Genomic DNA, 24167 nt, shown 5'->3' with positions numbered 1-24167 from the left:
GTTTTGTGGTAGTGCGGTATACTAATATGTTATTGTGGTAAGTTGTGGTATACTTATATGTTATTGTGGTAGTTTGTGGTATACTAATATGTTATTGAGGTAGGTTTCGGTATAATGATACGTTATTGTGGTAGTGCGGTATACTGATTTGTTATTGTGGTAAGTTGTGGTATACTTATATGTTATTGTGGCAGGGTGCAGTATAATAATATGATATTGTGGTAGGTTTCGGTATAATGATACGTTATTGTGGTAGTGCGGTATACTGATTTGTTATTGTGGTAAGTTGTGGTATACTTATATGTTATTGTGGCAGGGTGCAGTATAATAATATGATATTGTGGTAGGTTTCGGTATACTGATATGTTATTGTGGTAGTGCGGTATACTAATATGTTATTGTGGTAGTGCGGTATACTAATATGTTATTGTGGTAGGATGCAGTATAATAATATGCTATTGTGGTAGGTTGCGTTATTAAAATATATTGTGGTAGGTTGCGGTATACTGATATGTTATTGTGGTCGGTTGTGGTATACTTATATGTTATTGTGGTTGTGCGGTATACTAATATGTTATTGTGGTAGTGCGGTATACTAATATGTTATTGTGGTAGGATGCAGTATAATAATATGCTATTGTGGTAGGTTGCGTTATTAAAATATATTGTGGTAGGTTGCGGTATACTGATATGTTATTGTGGTCGGTTGTGGTATACTTATATGTTATTGTGGTTGTGCGGTATACTAATATGTTATTGTGGTAGTGCGGTATACTAATATGTTATTGTGGTAGGATGCAGTATAATAATATGCTATTGTGGTAGGTTGCGTTATTAAAATATATTGTGGTAGGTTGCGGTATACTGATATGTTATTGTGGTCGGTTGCGGTATACTGATATGTTATTGTGGTAGGTTGTGGTATACTGATATGTTATTGTGGTAGGTTGCAGTATAATGATATGCTATTTGTGGTAGTTGGGGGTGTGACAATTTATTTCTGTTGTGCTATGTGGTTAAGTGGTATGTTATTAAGTAGTTTGCGGTATACCAATATGTTACTGTGATAGTTTGCGGTATAACACTATGATATTGTGGTAGTAACATGTAGCAGTATAACAATGTTTTTGTGATAGTTTGCGTTATAACATTTATGTTGGTAGTTTGCGGTAGAACGATATGTTTTTGTGATAGTTTACGGTGTGACTATGTTTCTATTGTATCACATCGAATAAAATTATTCTATGGTGGTAGTTTGCGGTATAACAATATTCTATGGTGGTGGTTTGCGGTATAACAATATTCTATGGTGGTAGTTTGCGGTATAACGATATTCTATGGTGGTAGTTTGCTGTATAACAATATTCTATTTTGGTAGGTTGCTGTATAACAATATTCTATGGTGGGAGTTTGCTGTATACATAACAATATTCTATGGTGGTAGTTTGCTGTATAACAATATTCTATTTTGGTAGTTTGCTGTATAACAATATTCTATGGTGGTAGTTTGCTGTATACATAACAATATTCTATGGTGGTAGTTTGCGGTATAACAATATTCTATGGTGGTAGTTTGCGGTATAACATTATTCCATGGTGGTAGTATGCGGTGTTAAAATGTTTCTATTGTATTCTGTGGTAAAACAATGTGCTGTTGCAGTATAATATGTATAAGTAGTAATATGCAGTATAACAATATTTTCATATGGTAAATATACAGGGTAACGCGAATCCCATTAATGTTTTTACTCTATTGATGACACCCTTACTAAAACAAGGGAAAAACTTTGTGTTAATGGTTTAAACAAATTCCTTCCGAAGAACAACAAATATATCATATTTTCTGCGGAGCACAGTCTTGAAGGTTATGACCTATTTAAAAAATATATACCTCAAGCGAGAAGGAAGTCCGAGGAATTTCATTATACATACATGTACATCGATTCGGATACCAAAGGTCATTTAGGTTACTATTTAGACAGATTTAAATATGTTAATTAGGAAAATTTGTGAACAGGATTAGACCAGAAAGGAGGAAACAATTTGTATCTACAGAATCGTATGTAGCTCGGATGAAAAGAAAAATCCAGAAATCTTTCTAAGTTGCTAACAGTAGCAAATACCCTCAAATGTTCTCAAAAACTAAAAATTGGGATTTTAAATTCAAGTGAATTGGAGAACTGCAAACATCGGTATTATTAACAGAACATAATTTGTATACTATAGGAATAAAAGACTTTTTTTTCAATAAATAGTAAGAATTAGCTTTAGAAAAGGGTCAATTAGGTATGAAGTAGGTATTAGACCAAACCTTTAGAGAAATTGATTAGGTCATTAAAGGAGTGCAGTAGAACAGAGTCAGCATGGATGTGTGGTGCTCAACATTATAGCCAAAACAAGTAATTATCATATACGAACAAAATGTATTGAAGTACATTATAACCGGATGTTGTACTATTTTATATAGATTAGGAAACATGCTAAGGTACAAAAAATGACAACGGGAACCACGATATATCATTCAAACTGCTAGAGTGGGCTATGGATAAGTAGAATGTTACTGATGAAATGTGTTGTATACTAAAATGAAATTGTTGTATTATGTTGTATGATTAATACAACATTATGTTGTATAACCTGTTACTGTTGTATTATGTTGTATAACCTGTTACTGTTGTATTATGTTGTATAACATGTTACTGTTGTATTATGTTGTATAACATGTTACTGTTGTATTATGTTGTATAACTATATGTTACTGTTGTATTATGTTGTATAACATGTTACTGTTGTATTATGTTGTATAACTATATGTTACTGTTGTATTATGTTGTATAACATGTTACTGTTGTATTATGTTGTATAACTATATGTTACTGTTGTATTATGTTGTATAACATGTTACTGTTGTATTATGTTGTATAACTATATGTTACTGTTGTATTATGTTGTATAACATGTTACTGTTGTATTATGTTGTATAACTATATGTTACTGTTGTATTATGTTGTATAACATGTTACTGTTGTATTATGTTGTATAACTATATGTTACTGTTGTATTATGTTGTATAACAACATGTTACTGCTGTATTGTGTTGTATAACAACATGTTACTGTTGTATTGTGTTGTATAACAACATGTTACTGTTGTATTGTGTTGTATAACAACATGTTACTGTTGTATTGTGTTGTATAACAACATGTTACTGTTGTATTGTGTTGTATAACAACATGTTACTGTTGTATTGTGTTGTATAACAACATGTTACTGTTGTATTGTGTTGTATAACAACATGTTACTGTTGTATTGTGTTGTATAACAACATGTTACTGTTGTATTGTGTTGTATAACAACATGTTACTGTTGTATTGTGTTGTATAACAACATGTTACTGTTGTATTGTGTTGTATAACAACATGTTACTGTTGTATTGTGTTGTATAACAACATGTTACTGTTGTATTGTGTTGTATAACAACATGTTACTGTTGTATTGTGTTGTATAACAACATGTTACTGTTGTATTGTGTTGTATAACAACATGTTACTGTTGTATTGTGTTGTATAACAACATGTTACTGTTGTATTGTGTTGTATAACAACATGTTACTGTTGTATTGTGTTGTATAACAACATGTTACTGTTGTATTGTGTTGTATAACAACATGTTACTGTTGTATTGTGTTGTATAACAACATGTTACTGTTGTATTGTGTTGTATAACAACATGTTACTGTTGTATTGTGTTGTATAACAACATGTTACTGTTGTATTGTGTTGTATAACAACATGTTACTGTTGTATTGTGTTGTATAACAACATGTTACTGTTGTATTGTGTTGTATAACAACATGTTACTGTTGTATTGTGTTGTATAACAACATGTTACTGTTGTATTGTGTTGTATAACAACATGTTACTGTTGTATTGTGTTGTATAACAACATGTTACTGTTGTATTGTGTTGTATAACAACATGTTACTGTTGTATTGTGTTGTATAACAACATGTTACTGTTGTATTGTGTTGTATAACAACATGTTACTGTTGTATTGTGTTGTATAACAACATGTTACTGTTGTATTGTGTTGTATAACAACATGTTACTGTTGTATTGTGTTGTATAACAACATGTTACTGTTGTATTGTGTTGTATAACAACATGTTACTGTTGTATTGTGTTGTATAACAACATGTTACTGTTGTATTGTGTTGTATAACAACATGTTACTGTTGTATTGTGTTGTATAACAACATGTTACTGTTGTATTGTGTTGTATAACAACATGTTACTGTTGTATTGTGTTGTATAACAACATGTTACTGTTGTATTGTGTTGTATAACAACATGTTACTGTTGTATTGTGTTGTATAACAACATGTTACTGCTGTATTGTGTTGTATAACAACATGTTACTGTTGTATTGTGTTGTATAACAACATGTCACTGTTGTATTGTGTTGTATAACTATATGTTACTGTTGTATTATGTTGTATAGCAACATGTTATTGTTGTATTGTGTTGTATAGCAGCATGTTACTGTTGTATTATGTTGTATAACGACATGTTACTGTGGATATTGTTGCATAACTATATGTTACTGTTGTATTATGTTGTATAACAATATGTTACTGTTGTATTGTGTTGTATAACTATATGTTACTGTCGTATTATGTTGTATAGCAACATGTTATTGTTGTATTGTGTTGTATAGCAACATGTTATTGTTGTATTGTGTTGTATAGCAGCATGTTACTGTTGTATTATGTTGTATAATAACATGCTACTGTGGATATTGTTGCATAACTATATGTTATTGTTGTATTATGTTGTTATACAACATGTTACTGTGGATATTGTTGTATTATGTTGTATAACTATATGTTCCTGTCGGTGTATGTTGTATAAGAATATGTTTCTCTTTTGCTATTTTATACAGCAATCTTTTTCTGTTGTGTAATTTGCTTGACACTGTTCTGTTGTTTATTGTTGTATGACAAAATGTTTCTGTTGTATCATTTTGTATAACGACATATATTTCTGTGGTTGTGTATGTAATAACATTTTGTTTCTGTGAAATAACTAATTCCTGTGGAGCTATTTGATATATCCGGCACACTATATAGAACGCATAAAATGTTGTTAAACACTGAATAAAGATAAGGGCAATAAACTTACTTACTGTTTGTCTGGAGGTATTGTGTACTTACCTTCAGATGTTGTATTTATTTGGCAAAGTGGCCCGTTATTATACTGTTTGCCTCAATAACCTGTACCCAGACCTTTCTGAATTCTGTTCTTCAGTTGCTGGGTGTATGCTTGTCGCAGACGCAGGTATTACACTAGTGCTCGCTGGTGTTGTCACAAGGAGACAAAACGCTGTCCTGTTTTATGTATTTGTTTTAATCATGATAAAGTAGAATTTTGGATTTCATATAATTGTGACATGGAAGGCAAATGCATCCTGTCTTCCCAAACACCGCGCTGATAAGTATTAGGTGATGGATAGACGATAGCTATTCTGTTTTAACAGATGAGTGGTTAATGCTATCTGTGTCGTTTAATCCTGGTCTGGCAGGGTTTCACACAGCGCCTAATGTTTGGTGTGACTTCAATGATTGGACATTGGACAACTATACCTATCTACCTCAAGGTCGATACTTTTATTTGTGCAACTTCATGCAAATTTATGCAAAATAAACGGGAATAACAAACTAAAGTTAGTACGAAGTCTTATACACATACACACAAGATAAAGCTTAAGTGGCAGTGGGGTTGGAATCTGAACTTATTAAATATTTTCAAAAGATTTCAAATTATACATGGCATTTGAATAATCCGTAAGGTCAAGTACAATATATTTTCTCATTTACAACATTAAAGAAATAATTCTCGTTGTGACACCATGACACTTACCAAATGTCTATGACTTCTTTTTCAAAAGTATTTATCTATTTCAAAATGTTACTGTTTAAACAATAAAAATAATAATTCATACTCCAAAGACTCTACCGGATATACCTTTACTGTTACTTGACTTTTTTTTATGCTGAATTCGGTTGTAACCATGAACTACGTACATATTTATATTAAATGTGTTACACACCAGGATTCACCATGGACACAAACATCCATACACAAATTAAAATATGAACATCGAGGAAAACATGAAGACAAACAACGATCCACTATGCAAAATAAGCCAAATTATCACAGTATGTTATAAATTTACACTTTATGGTAAAAATGATATTTATGGACAATATGAACGTATTGGATCAGCTATATCAACAAGTATACTTTTGGGTATAGGCTCTGCTTTTTTGTGTATTAAGTGTATTTTAGATATTGACATTTAGGCAAATGTATTTGCATCGTTCACATTAGCATCGCTTGTAACGTGCTGAATGTTGCACTGACAGGGCCACGAACATGTAATCATAATATGTACACCACGAACACACCACCACAATACACACAAATGGAGCACGAACATTTCACCACAACACACACGTGATATGAAACATTTTGAATGCTGACATGACAAGGGCTACATACATACAACCACATAAAACACATGATAAGTTGAGTACAATATCCCAACTGTGCTGGAGAACGCAGGGCCCTCAACCTTGGCAATCCCTACCCCAACTGTTGCTGGAGAACCCATGACCCTTCAACCCTGGCAATCCCTATTCCAACTGTTGGTGGAGAACCCATGGCTCTGCAACCCTGGCAATCCCTACCCCAACTCTTTTTAGAGCAATAAAACAATTGAAACCGTAAAAAAGAACAAACAATTTGTATGATAACCACATCACCTCGTGTAGTTAAACTATTAATGTAACACCACTGGTGATGATTTATACCATATGTCAATGATCATTTATACATAAATAATATTTTACTTGTTCAACCTCAACAAGCAATGATAACGTATCATCATTATTATCACACCATAAGGTACACATATCGCTATCAGTACGCCTGGTACAGTCTGGACTGTTTACTGTGATATATATCCCGGGCTCCAGCTGGGATCACTTATACAATTCTTCAGAGCTTGCTTTCCCCTTCACGCCTAAATATGGCGCGTTCTTTCACGGGGACGATGCTTATAACTTTATTTCTTATAACATGTTTTGTTAGCACCATATCTACTGAAGATGTGTCGTATCAAACTCTGTTAGTGGAAGGAATGAAGAAAATTCAGGCTATACCGCAAAACCAGCCATCAATACAATTAGACGTTAAAGCTAACCTCGACCAGCTTTGGGAATTCCAAGATTCGATCGACCCCTACAGGATATTGACCGGATCACCTAGGCCCCGGGCAAGCCCTGGGGTAGGGGCTGTGGTCGGTGGGTTTAACGTATCAGACACATGTTATAACGACACACAATTAATTGGCACAGCCGCCATGGCGGTGCAACTTTGGGCACTGAAAAGTAAGTATTGCTTCTATTTATACATCAGAAATATATTTGTCCGTGCAATTATTAGCCATTATATTTTATGGTGATAAAGAAATAAGACGCAGATATGCTGTCGGAGTTTAAAACAATACTTAAAAGAAGCGAGATTGGAAAACATTTATGGAAAAAATGGAGACGATAACAGTTTTTATCAAATGTTTCTAAATATTAAACTTGATAGTTGTTGACAGAGTGAATGTACAGAAATGCCGGGATTTTGGTCCCAGTTACACATTTTGAACGTTGGTTTCTTGTCTTTCACGGTCACGGTCGGATGATTCTCATAACATGAAGCGTTAATTCAGTGGGTATGCATATTGCTTAAGTCTTTCAATATGGCGCGTACCAGGCGGATATGGATCCGTCCAGGATATGACATACACAGTTAGCAGCATCACACACATTATATTTCGTGTATTATGATTAAATATATGACTAAGGTAAGGGGATGTTTCAAGACATAATTACTGGCGGGCAGCTCTGGCCTTACTTACTTTTTTTACCAACATTTTCGAATCGGGACCCTGTGCTTTGTTTTGTAGTGATAGACGCCAGCGGGAAGCCTCCGAGTGACATTGTGAACGGAAACCAAGGCTGGTTCGGCTCATACGACGAATGTCTGAGTGTGAAAAGCGACAAGTACGAATACGGCCAGACGCCCCCACATTTCAATGGAAAATATTGCATAGTGAACTTACCATTGGATATTCTAAGTTTACCACTACCGAATGCAAACCTTGGACTGTGTCTCCCAGACTCGTGTTCACCTGCGGATGCCGTGGCACTAACCAATGCAGGTAAATTAACAGTGTTTTGTAGGGTCAATATATTCTCTCTTTAATTCTGGTGTTTGATGGCTTGACACTTACATGTATATCAAAATCGTTTTGTAGGGTTATGTCGTCTCATCTTCTCTTTTGATGTTTCGTGCCTCTCTCTTGCATCGCTTAAGTGCCGCGTGTGTCCTTTTGTATTGTTACTCCAGATTGCTGTGTCCTTGTGTGTTGACCCTGTGGTAAATTTGTCCTTGTGTGTTGACCCTGTGGTAAATTTGTCCTTGTGTATCGACGTTGTGGGATAATTTGTCCTTGTGTGTTGACCCTTTGGTATAATTTGTCCTTGTGTATCGACGTTGTGGGATAATTTGTCCTTGTATATCGACGTTGTGGTATAATTTGGCCTTGTGTGTTGACCCTGTGGTAAATTTGTCCTTATGTATCGACGTTGTGGTATAATTTGTCCTTGTATATCGACGTTGTGGTATTATTTGTCCTTGTGTATCGACGTTGTGGTATAATTTGTCCTTGTATATCGACGTTGGGGTATAATTTGTCCTTGTGTATCGACGTTGTGGTATAATTGGTTATGTCGTCTCATCTTCTCTTTTGATGTTTCGTGCCTCTCTCTTGCATCGCTTAAGTGCCGCGTGTGTCCTTTTGTATTGTTTCTCCAGATTGCTGTGTCCTTGTGTGTTGACCCTGTGGTAAATTTATCCTTGTGTGTTGACCCTGTGGTAAATTTGTCCTTTTGTGTTGACCCTGTGGTAAATTTGTCCTTGTGTGTTGCCCCTGTGGTAAATTTGTCCTTGTGTATCGACGTTGTGGTAAATTTGTCATTGTGTGTTAACCCTTTGGTAAATTTGTCCTTGTGTATCGACCTTGTGGTAAATTTGTCCTTGTGTGTTGCCCCTGTGGTAAATTTGTCCTTGTGTATCGACGTTGTGGTAAATTTGTCATTGTGTGTTAACCCTTTGGTAAATTTGTCCTTGTGTATCGACGTTGTGGTAAATTTGTCCTTGTGTGTTGACCCTTTGGTAAATTTGTCCTTGTGTATCGACCTTGTGGTAAATTTGTCCTTGTGTGTTGCCCCTGTGGTAAATTTGTCCTTGTATATCGACGTTGTGGTATAATTTGTGCTTGTGTGTTGACCCTTTGGTATAATTTGTCCTTGTGTATCGACGTTGTGCTATAATTTGTGTTTGTGTATCGACGTTGTGGTATAATTTGTCCTTGTATATCGACGTTGTGGGATAATTTGTCCTTGTGTATCGACGTTGTGGTATAATTGGTTATGTCGTCTCATCTTCTCTTTTGATGTTTCGTGCCTCTCTCTTGCATCGCTTAAGTGCCGCGTGTGTCCTTTTGTATTGTTTCTCCAGATTGCTGTGTCCTTGTGTGTTGACCCTGTGGTAAATTTGTCCTTTTGTGTTGACCCTGTGGTAAATTTGTCCTTGTGTGTTGGCCCTGTGGTAAATTTGTCCTTGTGTGTTGACCCTTTGGTAAATTTGTCCTTGTGTATCGACCTTGTGGTAAATTTGTCCTTGTGTGTTGACCCTGTGGTAAATTTATCCTTGTGTGTTGACCCTGTGGTAAATTTGTCCTTTTGTGTTGACCCTGTGGTAAATTTGTCCTTGTATATCGACGCTGTGGTATAATTTGTCCTTGTGTGTTGACCCTTTGGTATAATTTGTCCTTGTGTATCGACGTTGTGGTATAATTTGTCCTTGTGTATCGACGTTGTGGTATAATTTGTCCGTTAATACCTTTCCACAGACAACAAAAGTCGACGTAACATAGCGACAATGTTGATATCAATCATATCTCTTACACAGAAAACCAAAGTGAGTTAGATATCCCTGATTAATCTGATACATCAAACACGGGCAGTCCTCTAAATCATAATTATATTTCTTTTAAGTAAAACAATAACACCCTTATATAGCGATATAGAGCCAGGACACCGGTTCTTTTCACTACAGGTTGGACAAAGGAAACAAACGTTTTTAAAAGCTCTAAAAGAAAGTTTTTCATTGGTGTTTGTGTTCAAAACAAACTTAGCATATGCCATTCAAAAAGGTTTCTTTTAACTAACTGGTTTAGTATATATATCAATCTATAAGTAAATAATGAGGTTCCTCTGAAGTAAATAAATTAAAGTATCCTTGAGTAATGGACTGACAATGTGATAACTCAGTTTTAAACATTCGTTTAGCGCTTTCAACCATTCAGCCTGGAAAACTATCCAAGTTTGCGGAGTGTAAGAAGGAAACACTGGAGTTCGATGACAAGGCGATCGGTGCTGTGTAAGTTGGCTCATTTTATATGCACTCAAAAAAATAAAAATGGATTTTATTTCAAACAACATGCTAACAGAGCTTCGTGACGTTTCGAATTTCAGATGTCGAATAAGATATAAGATGTCGAATAAGATATAAGATGTCAAATAAGATATAAGATGTCGAATAAGATGTCAAATAAGATATAAGATGTCAAATAAGATGTCAAATAAGATATAAGATGTCAAAGACATTTCCTCATTAAACCAAGTCAAATACTACTTCAGGATTCAGAATAATACTCTCAAGGATCAACGGAAAGACCCGAGTAATTGATATACAGCGTATACTTTAGATCATTTTCACCCGTTTACTCTAGTGTGTATATTATAAAAAAAAATAGATTTCATCTTTCCGATGTGCAAACAATAGCATTAAAACATACCATACTTTAATATTGAAACGTTTTAAAAAAAATGATCATAGTAAAAACAATAATAGTTTACAGCTCTTATTATATTCTTAATAAATAAAGAATAATATCATTTAAGGACTGGGCAACAAAGTTTGAATATGTTCTAGCATTATGTGTGGATTTATCCTGGCGATGATGATAGTGGGCACAGCGTTTGATGTGATAGTGGTAAAGGGTATGACACCTTTAAGCAGAATGAACCGAACGGTATCCGGCACGACGGAAACCACAACGTTTGTATCAGGACAGAGCTGCGAAAAAACTCCTTTAGTATCGAACGAAATCACTCCGCCACCAGTAGTAACGCGAGACCAACCGGTAGAGCTTGGTGAGTATCTGACATGTCAGGTTCCCTCTCAGATTAAAACACAGTTGTCACATCATTTTTTTGTTCTCGCTGTACATTGTATAGTATAATGTACATACCTGTAGCTGTTCATTATTAAGCCGTAACTGTTCATTATTGCGTTTTCTATTGGGCAGCTACTGGCTTAGTAATGGACAGTTACAGTTAACTAAATCATTTTTTAGGATCCCTGTCAACCGCGCTGTGGTTTTCCCTATATGCAGTAACCTTCTTCTAACTTATTTTGGATATATTCAACTGTAGCAAAATACGACCAGGACATATCCGACGAATAGATAACTCAGTCGGTTAGACCGAGATTTTAGCAAGCTGAAATTTAAGGTTGAAATCCGGATGTAGCCCGCGGTGTTCCTTTTACCCAGAAGACATTGTTGTTGATTACATTGTTGTTGATTACATTTTGTTGATTTCATCTTGAATACTTCTCATAAAAGACCCGCAAGGTATGGTTTTCTTTTCAGGACTAATTCATCCACGCTTTAGCCATGGCCATATTTCTATACTTAGGTACAGCTTTTGGCAGTGGTACGGGGATTCTCAAGCACTAGCAATTTTGTAGAAGCAAATTCACAATTTACAGGCCTATTAGATATGTGTACATTTAAATATGATAAAAATATTACAGTAAAATATAACCCTTTGAACACCACCGACTGGATTTGTTGATCCATGAATAATCAATCGGACCATATCACTTTTTAATTTTATTGAAGAAAATGTCTTTGAGAACAAATTAATCCAGTAGAGGTTTGTAAAACTTGTTCAATGTGGGAATACGGTAATCCAACAATTATTTAAAAAAAATGAATATTAATGGAATGGAAAAAGATCTGAAGCTGATTCAGGAATAATCCAACAGATCTTTGCATATTATGATGCATGCCTGGGGGAGGTAGAATTAACGAATTCAATAGACATTTCGTGGTGATTTTCTGGAAGTGAGATAATTGAACTGCCACCAGATTTGCAGTTACAGCGAAATCTCAACCTTCGGAATATGTTTTAGGTTCTGCACTCAGCAGACTCTTGGGTTGTGATTTCCTTCTGTACGTAACCTACGACTGATGTTATTCCAATGCTCTATGTTATGCATGCTTACATAACATAGCAATGTTTTTTTTACACAAAACATTGATGGCAGTATGCTCTAGTTGATTGTAAAGGAAGAATTGTTTATCCTAAATTCTAGTAAATCATTCAAATATGACTTCAACTGATATGTAATAAAACAATGATGTAAATGTTTTTAACATTGATAACGAATTGCCGGTATCATCGATGTATTATCATTATAATTTTTATTTTTCTCAAACCAGGAATGATGTCAAACATATTGGTGGCGTTTTCTGTCTACACAAATGGCGCCAAACTTCTGAACACCAGTGCTCCGCCCGGTAGTTTGACGGCTCTTAATGGTATCCGTTTTCTGAGTATGACCTGGGTCATTCTTGGACACACCTACTCGACGGGGATGAATTACGTTCGTGAGTACTAAGAGTAGACACTTCTCTCTCGATTCAATGATTACTTTTGGTTCAGCTTTTGTCATTGTGTTTTTTAGGTTGTGGGTTATTGTTTCTTGTGTGTTGACAGTGAAGTGTGTTTTTCTTAGTTTTTTGTTTTAGGTTGTTGCATTGAAATGTCTGTGTTGTGTGATTCGTCCTTGTCTGATGTCCATGCGGTATTTGTATGCCAATGTGCTGACACTATGGTACACTGTTTTAGTTTGTCTTTGTGACTTCGGCACCCTCGATACTTCAGGGGTTTCGCTCACGTTCGCTCTCTGCACCCCTAACATATACCATAGCAAAATAATTGAAGACTTAGTGTGCACCATCTTGTGGATGAGACAGTAACACTAGTTTGATCCCTTGATGTACACCAAAAGAATCTCGCTCTCGCGTAACGGTGAAATTAACGAGCTCTGATGCCGAGTGTGGCTCCTCTGTAATCTTCAAAAAAGTATCAGCCTCGCGATTGGTCGTAAATTTTTCCCGAGAGCAATCGAATAGCTAGCTGTGTGCGTACAATTTTGATATGACATGTTGCAGCAGGGAAGTAAAGGGCGAAAGTGAACGAAACCCCTGGAGTATCGAGAATGAACGATCGGATGCATTTTGTCATTCTGTGTTGACTCTATGGTGTATTCTGACGTTGATTGTTCATATTTGTCAGTGTGTTGACACTACGGTTCATATTTGTCAGTGTGTTGACACTACGGTATATATTTGTCAGTGTGTTGACACTACGGTATATATTTGTCAGTGTGTTGACACTACGGTATATATTTGTCAGTGTGTTGACACTACGGTATATTTTTTGCCAGTGTGTTGACACTGGTATATTTTTTGCCAGTGTGTTGATACTGTGGTATATATTTTGCCAGTGTGTTGACACTACGGTGAATTTTTTGCCTGTGTGTTGTCACTACGGTATATTTTTCGCCATTATGTTTACACTACGGTATATTTTGCCAGTGTGTTGACAATATGGTATAATTTTTGCTAGTATGTTGACACCGGTATATTTTTTTTGCCAGTGTGTTGATACTGTGGTATATATTTTGCCAGTGTTTTGACACTACGGTTTATTGTTTTGCCAGTGTGTTTACACTACGGTAAATTATTTGCCAGTGTGTTTACACTATGGTATATTTTTTGCCAGTGTGTTGACACTACGGTGTATTTTTTGCCAGTGTGTTGACACTGGTATATGTTTTTGCCAGTGTGTTGACAATATGGTATGTTTTGCCAGTTTGTTTACACTACGGTGTATTTTTTGCCAGTGTGCTGACACTACGGTATATATTTTTGCCAGTGTGTTTACACTACGGTAAATTATTTGCCAGTGTGGTGACAATGTGGTTTATTTTTTGCCAGTGTGTTGACAATACGGTATACTTTTCGCCAGTGTGTTGACACTCCAGGATACGTTTTGCCAGTGTGTTAACACTATGGTATACTTTGTCTTTGCGAGTTTACGATCGGATGTATTTTGTCATTGTATGTTGACGCTGTAATATATTTTGTCATTTTGTGTTGACACTGTAATATATTTTGTCATTGGATGATGACGTTGCGGTTTATGTTCTTCTTTGTTTTGTTGATGATTTTGTATATTTTGTCTTTGTGTGGTGACGCTAGGAAACCTTGTTTTCTATTTCATTTGTAGATAATGTTTCTACATTTTGGCCGAAAATGATAGAGCGATGGACCTTCCAGGCTATCATAAATGCACTGGTTTCCGTGGATACATTCTTTGCGCTTAGGTAATAGTGTATATAACTATCTATTTGTGTTACTATCTATAGAGCCCAGTTAACAATAAAATCATAAACAAAGGGAATACAACGGTTGAACAAAATGTCGCTAGGTGCCTTTTCAATTGATGTCTTGTGTTATGTTTTATTTCTTTACCAAAACAAAAAAACGCACAGCTACAAAACGCCTGAATTTTTGAAAATAAAACTACTTTTTTGGAAGTGTACACGTATCCCGCTGATATTAAAAACGAAAATCCAGCTATCAAATTCAATCCATATGTTTCCTGAAACGTGCCCGTGTGCGCATGAAATAAATGAGAGCATTGTTTTGTCTTATTTTAAAGTTATTCCACCCATTTCCCAACACCAGCTTCCAGTTGGCAACGATCTTTGCAATATTTCGACGTTTTCGTGCCCTATGTTATAGTTCGTTCAACAGACGCTTATGCGAGAATAAATTTGGACCAAGGGCGGGGACGGGATGGGGGTTAGAGTGTTATGACTATGTGGTCTTACACTGTCTTCTTAGAAGTGGTTGGACGTATGACATACGCAATTTCCATCTGTTTCGGAGCGATTGGATTTGAACTGTTTGTTGATCCATGTTTACACAATTAGGACCAACAATAGTTTTGTAGCTCATTCGGTATTCCGAAACGGTTGTACAAACGCGCTAGCTGTATTATGTGATATTGACGTTGCGGCGTTGAGCTGGCGACGATTGCGCGAACGATTGAAAGAGCTTTTCTCACACTTGTTCCGTTAAACGTGTCATATCAACTTTTTGGAGTCAACGCGTATATATGTACATAGCTATGTATGCTTTTTAATTATTTTTCCAATTCAACAACTTTCTATTGTTAGACGCACGTTATTTACAGGCGCTATTTTTAACTTTCTTTGGGCGGGTGCATCCACAAACCGAAAACGCTTAAGCGATCCCAAATAAGCAAATATAGTTGTGAATGGCTCATTTACACTGTTTCTAAAATTTAGTATCGAGATAAGGATATTTAACCAGATACGCTAAGGTTTCCCCCTGTGTATTTCCTTTTTGGTCGAGTTTAAATTTTTTGCATTGGTGCATTTATAAGATAACATTTTAAAATAAAAAAATAGTATTTTACAGTTTTCAAAGAAGCGATTTCGAAGAATCAATACGACAAATAACTCCAGAAAAAAATATTTAAAAAAATAATTAAAAGAGCAATCTTGTTGTTGACCTTCCATTAATTTTATGCAATTCATTACAAGTGGTTTGTTGGTGTCCTACCTCTTCATGCGCGAGATGGAAAAGACAAAAGGCAAGATGAATTGGGGCCTGTTCTACTTTCATCGATTCTGGAGGTAAATATGTTCTACTTTCATCGATTCTGGAGGTAAATATGTTCTACTCCAGTGATTCTGGAGGTAAATATGTTCTACTCCAGTGATTATGGATGTAAATTTGTTCTACTATCATCGATTCTGGAGGTAAATATGTTCTACTTCAGTGATTCTTGAGGTAAATATGTTCTACTCCAGTGATTCTGGAGGGGCCTGTGTTCTTCTTCTGGTAATTAAGCAGGTACTTACCTGTATACCTCTGAAGGTAGATATAGCCTACTTCTGCCAACTCAGCAGGTTATTATCTCTTATGCTGTCTCAATTTTTAGTCAATTATATTTTACTTATGGCTATTCCAGAGGCAGCTAGATTCAACGTTCGGAGATTTTGAGATAACAAAAGTAAATCTAATGCTATTTTTGACAATTTAAAATAAATGTTATACTGTTTTAAGTATAAATAACCCAGCAACGGAGCTGCTATTTTGACACTCTTTATAGGTGTTTACCAATCTTTATGTCTATTCCAGATTGACTCCGCCGTATATGCTCGTGCTCTTTGTTGAGGTGACACTAACGCGTTATTTCGCAAATGGTCCCTTTTGGCCAGAGGGAGGATTTGAAAAAGACTTTTGTGAAGATACATGGTGGACTAACCTGTTGTATATCAACAACTTAGTAAAGACTGATAAAACGGTATGTTAAATATGACCAGTATATGTATTTGATAGCCAATAGGATCGAGGATACATTGTACGAATAATGCATAACATCGAATGAACTCATTCTGATTAAATAGTGTTCATTGCATTTGCTGAAATCAAGTAGTGTTATTAATAAATTATTACAGTGAAATACGAAGACAATGAGATCAGTATGATGAGAAAAATATTAAAGCCCTATTCGGTAAACATTATTCATTATATGATGTTATATGCTAAATAAATTTATAATAAAATGGCATTGACAAATTATTTTTAGAAATATTAGTATGGTATTGGACGATGTGTAACGGTATAACAGTAATGAGGGATAATTGTTGATACCTTTTGTATCTGGATATGGTGCTTCATCGATGATTGTCTTGGTGTAATATTTGTTTTATGGTTCAGTGTTTTGTCTGGACCTGGTACCTCGCCAATGATAAGTCTTGGTGTAATATTGGTTAATTGTTTCAGTGTTTTGCCTGGGCCTGGTACCTCGCCAATTATTGTTTCAGTGTTTTGCCTGGGCCTGGTACCTCGCCAATGATATGTCTTGGTGTAAAATTGGTTTATTGTTTCAGTGTTTTGCCTGAGCCTGGTACCTTGCCAATGATATGTCTTGGTGTAATATTGGTTTATTGTTTCAGTGTTTTGCCTGGGCCTGGTACCTCGCCAATGATATGCAGTTCTTTGTGCTGAGTCCGTTAATGTTGGTTCCGTTGTTTTAGTAAGTTCAGGCTCCCTCATATAGTCGCATAATGCTAAACTGGAAATTGGTTTTGCCAATGTTTCTAAACAGTTGTTATTAACCTATTCAAAGACAAAATGACCCTTTAAATGTTCAACTGAACTAGCAAGTGTTCGATGAAAACAATAATCTCCGATCACAACACGATGATTCACGTTTCTTTTTATCAACGAAGTCATGTACTATGGATATTTTTGTCGAACATAAAAGGCAATGTAAATTGTAACGTCACAAAGGATATTAAGGTGTCAGAGTATTGACTAGAAGAAAGTAAAGTACATGTAAACATTACCACAAAAAAAGAAAAGAAATTGAACTTAACTTTGATACAAAAACAACAACATGAAGTGTTTAGACGCCAAACCAATCTGATAGATAATATAGATCAACAGAATAAGATTGTTGCGGGACCAGGTACTCCGCAAGGATAAGATATCATTGTACCATAATATTATATGGTATCCGTTTACACTTCAAACATTTATCATTTGGTCTCGAGACAAACTCAATATGAATTACTGGGCAGTTAACTAGATTTGTCTCAAGATGAACTCAACAAGAAATCTCCCAAGGGAGGATTGCATGTTAAAATGAAATTCAGCTCTGATGTCGTCATGTATCGTCTTTTCGTTCGATTTAGGTCCATGTGTATTGACGGATGTGATATTTCTTTGTTTCTATTATACACTTAGGTCAATGATTTATGCACACACTTATGTTTCCGTAGTTCCAAGTTTATAGGTATGGCTGTGTGCCTTGCTTTCCTTACGGGTACCTTCATAGCTACAGGAGTAATATCTACAAAGTACGACCTGCCAGTGTCTACCTTCATACCAAGGTAAGTTTTCATGTTTAACCAACTGTTTGTGAGTTCATGTATACAAATTGCATTGCAAATTGCGTATAGATTGCGTATTGATTGCGTACGGTACTCAATATTGCCACTTATCTTTTGAAAATATAATTACCAGCAAATTCAGATGATTTCAGATTTGTAAAGACATACATAGGTTTATTTTCAGGAGGAATTAACTTTCGCCCTAATTAGCGTCAAGATTTAATTCGATTTGTTTTTTAAATACTTGTTCTAGAGATTATTCCTATCAGCATTTAATTGCAATTCTTTAACTGCGTATTTCAGTATTAACGAAACAAACCATCTTCACGTGAAAAAAAGTGTTGTACAGTAGTTAGCGTAGCGTCATGGATAAATAATTTACAATATGGTGATTATAATTATGTAAAGATGCTCGTTCGCCGAGAATGGTTTAGCAGTAATCACCCTTAAGGTACAGGGTATTAATGTTATTTACATATATCGTGGCAATATAAGATTGAAAAGAACAATTTCAGATAATCAAATATAGTAGCCTCAATGCATATGAACTATTATAACTATTAAGAATGTTAAAACTTCCTCTTCATATGCACTTATTACTTTGATAATTGGCATTCTCTATTCGAATAAATGTTGTAGTTTTCTAACTTCTCTACTGGTCTACTTTTATACTTTCTTACGATTAAGACGGGAACATATCATAAGCTTGTTCAAATTTCTTTTCAAGCGAAAAGTATTTTGATTATTATTATATCAAACCCTGGACGCGTATGGGCCCATACATCATTGGCATTATGGCCGGATACTTGCTGTACCGTTCAAAACTCAGATACAACATGCATAGGGTAAGGATGAATTTAAAAAACATGTCATAACATTATACACATTATGTTATTAACAAGTTATAAATGACTTACCTATACACGTGTTCTTGTTCACTTTCTAATTTAGCATCAAATGCATTAATTAAGCCTATATCACCAGTCCTTTTTTAGAGAATATATATTAATATAGAATGAACATCAATGAAAGAGTATCTCCGCTAAATCAGTATTGGACTATTACAAGCAGAACGTGACAGGCGATATGCCGGATTTGTGTTTTTATTTTAGTCTTGACGTTAGATAACGCACGATAATTGCACGAGGATACCATTATTGGCATTTTACAAATATCGTTTGATAATGAAACGGAAAGGTTAACAGTCCAGACCTGATTTCATTTCAATAAATTATTCCGAAATAAATACAGACATACAATATTTAAAGGGGATATTATTGTGAGAAAGGTTTGCGTTTTGATACTCCGCAGCTTTAAGTGAGTTTTTCTTCGTAATTTGGGGTTTCGTTGTCCTCAACCAAAAGCGTTTTTGTGGAGACTTGACCTTTTTTCATATTTTGCCCTAGTTTTGGTTCTGATAATTTGTTTTCTTTCGCATATGAAACCGGTATTAAAAATACGTCTAGTTACATTTTTGTTTGAATACCCTAACAACCAATCAGTGATACTGGTCACTCGTACAATAACTTCTGTTTGAATACCCTACCATCCAATCAGTGATACTGGTCACTCGTACAATAACTTCTGTTTGAATGCCCTACCAACCAATCCGTGATCCTGGTCACTCGTACAATAACTTCTGTTTGAATGCCCTACCAACCAATCCGTGATCCTGGTCACTCGTACAATAACTTCTGTTTGAATGCCCTACCAACCAATCCGTGATCCTGGTCACTCGTACAATAACTTCTGTTTGAATACCCTACCAACCATTCAGTGATACTGGTCACTCGTACAATCACTTCTGTTTGAATACCCTACCACCCAATCAGGGATACTGGTCACTCGTACACGGACATTCTTGTATAAAATCATTCAATAGCTAATTGTTACATCACATTCATGTACCAATCAGTCGTCGATGGTTTTGAAATTTATAGTATTGTTTGAATGTATTTAAATTCCTAAATAGTTTAAATGACTTAAACCAACAATATGATTATATGTAGGATACTGGTCACTCGTACAATAACTTCTGTTTGAATGCCCTACCAACCAATCCGTGATCCTGGTCACTCGTACAATAACTTCTGTTTGAATCCCCTAACAACCAATCAGTGATACTGGTCACTCGTACACGGACATTCTTGTATAAAATCATTCAATAGCTAATTGTTACATCACATTCATGTACCAATCAGTCGTCGATGGTTTTGAAATTTATAGTATTGTTTGAATGTATTTAAATTCCTAAATAGTTTAAATGACTTAAACCAACAATATGATTATATGTAGGATACTGGTCACTCGTACAATAACTTCTGTTTGAATGCCCTACCAACCAATCCGTGATCCTGGTCACTCGTACAATAACTTCTGTTTGAATGCCCTACCAACCAATCCGTGATCCTGGTCACTCGTACAATAACTTCTGTTTGAATCCCCTAACAACCAATCAGTGATACTGGTCACGCGTACAATAACTTCTGTTTGAATACCCTAACAACCATTCAGTGATACTGGTCCCTCGTACAATCACTTCTGTTTGAATACCCTAACCACCAATCAGTGATACTGGTCACTCGTACAATAAATTTGTTTTCTTTCGCATATGAAACCGGTATTAAAAATACGTCTAGTTACATTTTTGTCTGAATACCCTAACAACCAATCAGTGATACTGTTCACTCGTACAATAACTTCTGTTTGAATACCCTACCATCCAATCAGTGATACTGGTCACTCGTACAATAAATTTGTTTTCTTTCGCATATGAAACCGGTATTAAAAATACGTCTAGTTACATTTTTGTATGAATACCCTAACAACCAATCAGTGATACTGTTCACTCGTACAATAACTTCTGTTTGAATACCCTACCATCCAATCAGTGATACTGGTCACTCGTACAATAAATTTGTTTTCTTTCGCATATGAAACCGGTATTAAAAATACGTCTAGTTACATTTTTGTTTGCATACCCTAACAACCAATCAGTGATACTGGTCACTCGTACACGGACATTCTTGTATAAAATCATTCAATAGATAATTGTTACATCACATTCATGTACCAATCAGTCGTCGATGGTTTTGAAATTTATAGTATTGTTTGAATGTATTTAAATTCCTAAATAGTTTAAATGACTTAAACCAACAATATGATTATATGTAGGATACTGGTCACTCGTACAATAACTTCTGTTTGAATATCCAACCAACCAATCAGTGATACTGGTCACTCGTATAATAACTTCTGTTTGAATACCCTACCAACCAATCCGTGATACTGGTCACTCGTACAATAACTTCTGTATGAATACCCTACCAACCAATCAGTGATACTGGTCACTCGTACACGGACATTCTTGTATAAAATCATTCAATAGATAATTGTTACATCACATTCATGTACCAATCAGTCGTCGATGGTTTTGAAATTTATAGTATTGTTTGAATGTATTTAAATTCCTAAATAGTTTAAATGACTTAAACCAACAATATGATTATATGTAGATATTGAAGAAATTCTTTCTTGAATTGTTGTTCAATGAGTTTTTGTATAAATGCCTCTTTTGAATTCATTCTTGTATTCTCGCCTCCAACTGTTCAATACTTACTACGATATAATTTGCAGGTCCTCAATCTTCTCGGCTGGGCCGTAGCCACTACCATGGCTTGTGTGGTATTGTATGGTCTTTATGAGCCGCTAAGAGGGAACGAAACGTTGAGCACGGAGGTGTCAGCCCTGTACAACACTGTTCACAGGAGCATCTGGGGGGCTTGCGTCTGCTGGGTTATATTTTCCTGTGCAAACGGAAGTGGGGGTAAGTACATTGCAATTTTACAGCACCAAAATGTCCTTAAATAAAACAGGAATTATTGAGAGATTTTGATTTATTAGATGGATGTGACAACTACCATCAATGACATTATAAATTATGTATCAGAGCGTTCATCCTGTAATGATTTACGAATTAAAATTTGGACTGTCAAAACCGATATAAATATACGTACGATCTGAAAGATTTATGTTTTTATTCTATATATAAATAGGGCTTCTTCAGGCCGATTGGTGTGTGTTTATTACCGTTGGTTACATGACGTCATCAATATTTGCATAGTCAACAATTTTAGTGACGTCACAAACAATACCAGGACAAAGAAAACATCTTCACAAAATGCATTGTAAAAATCAGTGTGCATTAAAGCTGGGTTTGAGGGCTTTTATAAACATTTTTTCTATAAATTCTCTTGCAACTATATCGTCGCTATTCAGTTTGTAAATAGGTAACACATAAAAATCATATTTAGAATATTGATGCCCATGTTTGCTAACTTTTAAAAATCTTTGTATAATATCTATATTCATGATAAGCATGATGTTGATTAAAGTATCAAGTATGAATCAATTAGTTTGTTATCGTTATTCATCCTGACCGGAAGGTTAACTTCCACTCTAATCTCAAGCGCACTTATGTCTTTGATTCGAAGCGTGACTGAGGTGGCCTGTGTTCATCTCCCAATTGTAATGATATTTAATGAAAGTTGTGTATTTTATTTGTGTTAAAAGGTTGAAACTTTTGTTGATAGGATTTGTAAACACCCTATTGTCCTGGAGCGGGTTCGTGCCACTAAGCCGTCTGACCTACTGTGCCTACCTGGTGCATCCTATTCTGCAGTTCACCGTTTATAGCAGTCTGAGACAACTGTTTGTTATGAGAGATCTGTCAATGGTATGTAAAAGTGGTTAACGTGTAACAATTAAACATTGAAAAATGTTAAACAACAGGTATTTGTATCCAATTATAATTTCATTTGATATAAGTAATATTCTATAATAAACTGTCGTTGATTGAAATATTCTTTATCCACAGAAACTTGCACTTGTTTGTCTCATTTCAGATAACTTACTTCCTGGCGTTTTTGGTAATGGCCTATGGTGTAGCCTTTGTCGTTTCCCTCGCGTTTGAATCGCCAATGATGGGGTTAGAGAAAGCGATTTTCAAACGAGGAAAGAAAAAATGAAACGAACGTCCACTAATTCATTAACAATATGGATGAACCTTTTGATGTCATACAAAAGTATTTTTCAGTGAATAATTCCTGTGATAGTGATATTCGCGTAACTGAAATAATAATGAAAAGTATTATATTTTATATTGGACAGAGAGGTGCAATTATATACATCATATTAGAAACAACATACAGGAATTCGTTAAGGACAAATTTCAATTAACACGTTTTTCAAAATCAACAGTGATGAAATAAAATAAAACATTTTATTTTGAAGTTATACTACATAATTAATATGACAACTTTGAATTAGCATTTAACTGAGGTAATTATATTGTCATGAACATGAGTTCGATTATCATTAAATTATCAGTAAAGTGGCACCATTGGATTATCATTGAAGTGAGGCCACTGTATGGAGTGGTGCCAAGACCATTAATTGTTATATCATTTTACAATTACTGTTTTTCGAAAAAAACTGTCTTGACTATGTTTCTTATAATTTATTCGGGCTATTTTTATTATGTTTACATCATCAATAATCCTATCTTTGGTTTTAATTTGAAATCAACGCGACATAGCAATTAATATGAACTGATGACATATGAACTGATGACTATTTTGTAATGTGAATATATCAGTTATTGGAACAGTCAAATAAGAACCTTTGAACACTTTTTGCATTTTTATTATGAAACATGTTATCATCGACTACGTCAAGTTTTTATTCGGGAAGCTGGTTCCAAGTAGTACTATACACTGTAGCTAGCTAGATAAAAACAGTACTATACACTGTAGCTAGCTAGATAAAAACAGTACTATACTCTGTAGCTAGCTAGATAAAAACAGTACTATACACTGTAGCTAGCTAGATAAAAACAGTACTATACACTGTAGCTAG

The 24167-nt window shown here is 35.1% G+C and overlaps 1 protein-coding gene across 1 annotated transcript; it reads left to right on the top strand.

Moving 5' to 3' along the window:
- Positions 1 to 6981: 6981 nt before the first annotated feature.
- Positions 6982 to 24161, top strand: LOC110446137 (nose resistant to fluoxetine protein 6-like). Its single transcript, XM_021491130.1, has 14 exons — positions 6982 to 7450; positions 8020 to 8274; positions 10469 to 10559; positions 11115 to 11335; positions 12691 to 12858; positions 14546 to 14642; positions 15891 to 15983; positions 16492 to 16657; positions 17313 to 17392; positions 18141 to 18251; positions 18979 to 19096; positions 21888 to 22077; positions 22844 to 22986; positions 23156 to 24161. The coding sequence occupies exons 1-14, from the start codon at positions 7090 to 7092 to the stop codon at positions 23276 to 23278; spliced, it is 2217 nt and encodes a 738-aa protein (XP_021346805.1). The 5' UTR covers positions 6982 to 7089; the 3' UTR covers positions 23279 to 24161.
- The last annotated feature ends 6 nt before the right edge of the window (positions 24162 to 24167 follow it).

This window comes from Mizuhopecten yessoensis, unplaced genomic scaffold, assembly GCF_002113885.1.
Source record: "Mizuhopecten yessoensis strain PY_sf001 unplaced genomic scaffold, ASM211388v2 scaffold2589, whole genome shotgun sequence".
Lineage (NCBI taxonomy): Eukaryota > Metazoa > Mollusca > Bivalvia > Pectinida > Pectinidae > Mizuhopecten > Mizuhopecten yessoensis.
Note: the sequence above shows the minus strand (reverse complement) of the source record. Positions and strands in the feature narration are given on the sequence as shown.

Excerpts from the sequence above, each read along its gene's own strand:
- LOC110446137 (XM_021491130.1), top strand. The coding sequence starts at position 7,090 with ATGGCGCGTTCTTTCACGGGGACGATGCTTATAACTTTATTTCTTATA. Across the intron at positions 10,560-11,114 it reads GACAAGGCGATCGGTGCTGT|CATTATGTGTGGATTTATCC; the intron begins GTAAGTTGGCTC and ends AATATGTTCTAG. Across the intron at positions 17,393-18,140 it reads ATGTTGGTTCCGTTGTTTTA|TTCCAAGTTTATAGGTATGG; the intron begins GTAAGTTCAGGC and ends ATGTTTCCGTAG.